The sequence below is a fragment of the Motacilla alba genome, unplaced genomic scaffold (genome assembly GCF_015832195.1).
Source record: "Motacilla alba alba isolate MOTALB_02 unplaced genomic scaffold, Motacilla_alba_V1.0_pri HiC_scaffold_478, whole genome shotgun sequence".
Lineage (NCBI taxonomy): Eukaryota > Metazoa > Chordata > Aves > Passeriformes > Motacillidae > Motacilla > Motacilla alba.
This window is the reverse complement of record NW_024037588.1, coordinates 7496-13219: the sequence shown is the minus strand read 5'-3', so window position 1 is coordinate 13219 and position 5724 is coordinate 7496. Positions and strand designations below refer to the sequence as shown.

At 50.8% G+C, this 5724-nt stretch overlaps 1 protein-coding gene across 2 annotated transcripts; it reads right to left on the bottom strand.

Annotated features, from left to right (window-relative positions):
* Positions 1 to 545: 545 nt before the first annotated feature.
* Positions 546 to 5427, bottom strand: LOC119696827. 2 transcript variants are annotated; one of them, XM_038126666.1, is made up of 14 exons: positions 4626 to 5427; positions 4364 to 4389; positions 4203 to 4280; positions 3030 to 3092; positions 2910 to 2951; positions 2802 to 2815; positions 2648 to 2688; positions 2485 to 2564; positions 2148 to 2407; positions 1232 to 1273; positions 1098 to 1142; positions 953 to 996; positions 831 to 871; positions 546 to 749 (listed from the first exon to the last, which is right to left on the bottom strand). In XM_038126666.1, exons 1-9 carry the CDS (start codon positions 4708 to 4710, stop codon positions 2309 to 2311), a joined length of 528 nt encoding a protein of 175 aa, XP_037982594.1. In that variant the 5' UTR covers positions 4711 to 5427; the 3' UTR covers positions 546 to 749; positions 831 to 871; positions 953 to 996; positions 1098 to 1142; positions 1232 to 1273; positions 2148 to 2308. The 2 variants fall into 2 exon arrangements, with proteins under 2 accessions (XP_037982594.1, XP_037982593.1); XM_038126665.1 differs by lacking the exons at positions 546 to 749; positions 831 to 871; positions 953 to 996; positions 1098 to 1142; positions 1232 to 1273 and having other exon boundaries at positions 2064 to 2407; positions 2648 to 2815.
* Positions 5428 to 5724: the final 297 nt, after the last annotated feature.

The following is a 5724-nucleotide window of genomic DNA, read 5'->3' as shown; positions in this document are numbered from 1 at the left end:
TATGATGCAGAATGATGCCAATAAAGCATCGAGATGTAACAAAGGCCTACAGCACAGAAGACAATGGACACGGACAACATAACACAGACACGGACAACATAACACAGACACGGACAACATAACACAGACACGGGTGGAAACCGCCTGGCAGTTTCACCTTATGGACCCAAGATTCCTAGCACAAGATGAGCCACAGGCCGATGATGCCAAAGGAAAGAAAGCCCTATGACAACACATGATGATGAAACGTAACTCCTTAAAAGAAGGTAGTGGCAAAGCAGTTAGGAGGATGCTCAAAAGGCTCAGTACGCCTAGAGAAGGAAGCGAAGACTGCCGGGTGACCGTGGCTATAGCTCCAGGCCTGAAGGCGAGCTCCTCGGAGGAAAGATCCACGACGACGCTGAGAGTCGAAGAAGGCTGACGACGCAAAGTTCACAGAGAAACGTTCAAAGAGAATGCAGAGATGGATCGGAACTACCCTGCCCGCCAAAGGCGCTGCTGAGGCTGAGGACAAGCCCTATCCCTTTACTTCCTAAGAGCCCCATCCCCCTACAGACCTCTCTGCTAAGCTAACATTAAACTGCCTCCTGTGATAGCAAAGGTTTTTCCCCTTCTCCCGACTACTCGCCCCAACACTTAGCTTTTGGAAGATGAGCGAACAAAATCCATCGTCGGTTGGATGTGGACATCGAGACGTGTGCTTTGGTGCAGCCGTTTCCAAACTTCGCCTACAAGCCTCCTCACGGTACCTAAGAGAAAAGAGAAAAGGTGACTATTGCCCTCAAAATGAGTAATCCCCGGGACTCCTCCACACCACTGTCCCAGCTCACCTCAAATCTTGATTTGACTCCAGAGGCTGGCACGAAGATACCTGCAAAAAGAAAAGGTACACGCTTAGCGTGCTGCTACGGAACACTCACCCACGAGTCATCCTGCCTAAACACCGACTCACCCGCTTGCCTCTCTTCCTTGGCACACCTAGGGCAGTGACAGCACCTGTAAGGAAACCAAGCAAAAAAGGATGCTAAGATACTGGGAAAACACAACCTCCCTGATCTGACAAGTATGCCAAACCTATACCTAAAGCTTGCACCCACCTGGCATTGGGCATCCTTGGCCGGGAGAAGTTGCAAGTGGACCACCTAACAAAAAAACAGTGGATGCTTAGAGTTGCACCAGAAATTGAGGCCTCAGCAATAACAAATGCTGGCATCTTTTGATCACTGCTCACCTTGCCCTCCTCAACTTGACTGCTGCTCTCTGGCATAACTTCCTAAAAAAGAAACAAAAAAAAAGGCAATGAACAGTGCTGCAGAGACACCATTTACACTTCCCCAGCAGACACAAACGATGACTGACCTGCTCAGGGGAATCCTTCTGCACCTGAAGGAAAGTTAAGGCAAAAGTCAAAGGGCTGCAAGATAACTTTACAGCTCCAAACAGCTTGTGTCAATCTAGGAATACCACCTAGAGTCCAACTACAGCCCACGCTACAAATCTCAAGTCCCCGGGACTGGTCCTATCGCACCAGGCTACGCAGCGGGGCAGAGCGGCTCCGGCACAGATATGTGCAGACACCCGTGACACAGGACGGGACGTGACAAACAATGGGGGACACAACAGGGACAGAAATCTCTTGGCAAGAAGAATGACTGCAAGGACCAAAAGAATGCAATATGAGATGACCGAGGAGAGAGCGATGGCGAGCTGATGAAGCTCAGAGAACCCTGGAGGAAGAAGGTGCTAACTGAATGATATATTCCAAGAACTGCAAAGATGGATGCCTGTGAATCCTACGGTCAGAATCCTCTACCAGTCCTCACATTCTTACGAGTCCTCATCTGCCACAATGGATCCTTGCGGGGCGCAGCTGTCCATACAGCTCAGAACAAGACCTGAAAAGACATCTGACCGGATGCTTCTAAAGAGAGATGCGATTCTGATGCCTGTCTGAGCTCCCGAGTCAAAAGTTCTATGGCATCGGTGCCAGGCCAAGGAACGCAGAGATCACAGATGCTAAGAATGATGCGTGGGTTTCTGATAGGCCCCTCAAAGGGCTAAGGAAAAAGGCATGAGATACCCAAACACACAGAATGCACAACAGACAAGTGACACGAGACACACCGGGACTGCTCTGCCCTGCGCACCTCAGCACTGTGATCAAAAGTGACACTTTCCCATTCAGTGGCCTAAGGGGCCGCTTCTTCCACATCCCCGTCTCCAAAGCGGACTCAAAAACTCCTCCCGGTGAGTCCCGAACCAGCACCCCACTTTCATCTCCTCTCTGGGTCACAGCCCTCTACTTATCTCAGACATCTGGGGATGCCAATCCATGTCTGGTGTGAAGGAAGGCAGCCTCCCTAGCTGGGAAGTTCCTGCTGTCACTGGGCCGTTGTCTCTTAGACGGCTACATTAAAGAAAACAGAGCATCAATGCATGATCTGGGCAGCACGTCGGCCAAAACCTAACAATTCTGCTGCTCACCGTTCTCCAGAGAATGCCCAGCTCCTCAGGCCACATGCTTTTGCTGCGCTCGGAGGCCACACCGTCGTTGCAGGGTATGCCTGGGTTAAGAGGAGACGAGGTGATATGGCATTGCTGAAATCTGAGCAGACCCTCCCTTCTCCTCCCTGCTTCCCCGACTCACCGCAACTCCATGGCTGTTGCCAAAGGCGACCCAGATGACACCTTTAAGTAAAAAAGGCAAAGGCTTCATCACAGAGTCCTGTAAGACTCCCAGAAGGCTCACAAGAGCAGCAAACCCGGTCCATTGGCCGGTGCGTGATGGGAGCTTTGCATACTCAGAGTCAATTGCCTAAAGGACACAAACGAGAATGGAGGCTTAGAGCTGCAACAGAAAGAGAGACCTGAGCACTAACAAAGGCTTCATTCCACTGGACACTGCTCACCTTGCCCTCTTCAACCTGACTGCTGATATCTGGCTTTACTTCCTAAAAATAAAAACAAAGAACAGTGCTGTAACAGAGTCACCATTTACACTTCAACTGCAGACACAAACCATGACTGACCTGCTCAGGGGAACCCCCTAATCCAGGATGGGATGCTCTGCCATGGATTTTATCCTGCTGCATCTGAAAGAAAGTTAAGACAAGTCAAAGGGCTGCAGGAGAACTTCACAGCTCCAAACATCCTGTGTCAATCTAGGAATACCATCTAGAGCCTGACTACACCCCACCTTACAAATTTCAAGTCCCCGGGACTGGTCCTATCGCACCAGGCTACGCAGCGGGGCAGAGCAGGTCCGGCACAAATATGTGCACCCATCTGTGACACAGGACGGGACGTGACAAACAATGGGGACATAACAGGGACAGAAATCTCTTGGCAAGAAGAATGACTGCAAGGACCAAAAGAATGCAAAATGAGATGACCGAGTCGAGAGTGATGGTGAGCTGATGAGGCTCAGAGAACCCTGGAGGAAGAAGATGCTAACTGAATGATGTATTCCAAGAAACTGCAACGATGAATGTCCGAGAATCTTGCGGTCAGAATCCTCTACCAGTCCTCACATTCTTACAACTCCTAATCTGCCGCAATGGATCCTTGCGGGGCGCAGCTGTCCATACGGCTCAGAACAAGACCTGAAAAGACATCTGACCGGATGCTTCTAAAAAGAGTGGCAGTTCTGATGCCTGTCTGAGCTCCCGAGTCAAAAGTTCTATGGCATCGGTGCCAGGCCAAGGAACACAGAGATCACAGATGCTAAGAATGATGCATGGGTTTCTGACAGGCCCCTCAAAGGGCTAAGGAAAAAGACCTGTGACATGGGATACCCAAACAACACATAATGCACGACGGACAAGTGACACGAGACACACCGGGACTGCTCTGCCCTGAGCACCTCAGCACTGTGATCAAAAGTGACACTTTCCCATTCAGTGGCCTAAGGGGCCGCTTCTTCCACATCCGTCTCCAAAGCAGACTCAAAAATCCCTCCCGGTGAGTCCCAGCCCAGCACCCCATTTTCATCCCCTCTGCAGGTCACAGCCCTCTACTCATCTCTCAGACAGGTGGGCATGCTAATCTGTGTCAGGTGCAAAAGAAAGCAGCCTCGCCATCTGAGCGGTCCCTGCTGGCACCGGGCTATCGTATCTTACTCTGCCAAGAGAAAGAAAACCAAACATCAGTGCACAAGCTTAGAAGCACATCGGCCAAAACCAAACAAGTCTGCTACTCACCACATTCTTAAGAATGCCCAGGACCTCGGGCCGCACGCTTTGGCCGTGCTCGGAGGCTGACGCCATTGTCGCAGAGTCTGCCTACATTAAGCAGAGACAACTTGATTTGGCATTGCTGAAACCTGAACGGACCCTCGCTCCTGCTCCCTACCTCCCCGACTCACCACAACTCCTTGGCCTGTCCTGATGGCTACCCAGATAGGACAGTGAAATAGAAAATTTAAAGGCTTCATCGCAGAGTCCTGTAATACTTCCACAAGGCCCACATGTGCAGGAAACCCGGTGCATGTGCTGGCTGGTGACAGGGGCTGGACATCTGCCGAGTCAATTACCTAAAGCAAACAAACGAGAATGGAGGCTTGGAGTTGCAACAGAAAGTGAGACTTGAGCAATAACAACTACTTCTGTACACTACTCAATGCTCACCTTGCCCACTCAGCCTTGACTGCTGCTCTCTGGCTTGACTGCCTAAAAATAAAGACAAAGAACAGTGCTGTAACATAGTCACCATTTATGCTTCCTCTGCAGATACAAACAGTGACTGACCTGCTCATGGGAACCCACAAGCCCGGGATGGGGCGCTCTGACAAGGATATAATGCATCAGCACCTGAAAGAAAGTTAGGATATACGTCAAAGGGCTGCAGGATACCTTCACAGCTCCAAACATCTTGTGTCAATCTAGGAATACCACCTAGAGTCCAACTACAGCCCACGCTACAAATCTCAAGTCCCCGGGACTGGTCCTATCGCACCAGGCTACGCAGCGGGGCAGAGCGGCTCCGGCACAGATATGTGCAGACACCCGTGACACAGGACGGGACGTGACAAACAATGGGGGACACAACAGGGACAGAAATCTCTTGGCAAGAAGAATGACTGCAAGGACCAAAAGAATGCAATATGAGATGACCGAGGAGAGAGCGATGGCGAGCTGATGAAGCTCAGAGAACCCTGGAGGAAGAAGGTGCTAACTGAATGATATATTCCAAGAACTGCAAAGATGGATGCCTGTGAATCCTACGGTCAGAATCCTCTACCAGTCCTCACATTCTTACGAGTCCTCATCTGCCACAATGGATCCTTGCGGGGCGCAGCTGTCCATACAGCTCAGAACAAGACCTGAAAAGACATCTGACCGGATGCTTCTAAAGAGAGATGCGATTCTGATGCCTGTCTGAGCTCCCGAGTCAAAAGTTCTATGGCATCGGTGCCAGGCCAAGGAACGCAGAGATCACAGATGCTAAGAATGATGCGTGGGTTTCTGATAGGCCCCTCAAAGGGCTAAGGAAAAAGACCTGAGACACCCAAACACACAGAATGCACAACAGACAAGTGACACGAGACACACCGGGACTGCTCTGCCCTGCGCACCTCAGCACTGTGATCACAAGTGAAACTTTGCCTTTCAGTGGCCTAAAGGACACTTCCTGCACATCCCCGTCTCCAAAGCAGACTCAAAAACTCCTCCCGGTGAGTCCCGACCCAGCACCCCACTTTCATCCCCTCTCTGGGTCACAGCCCTC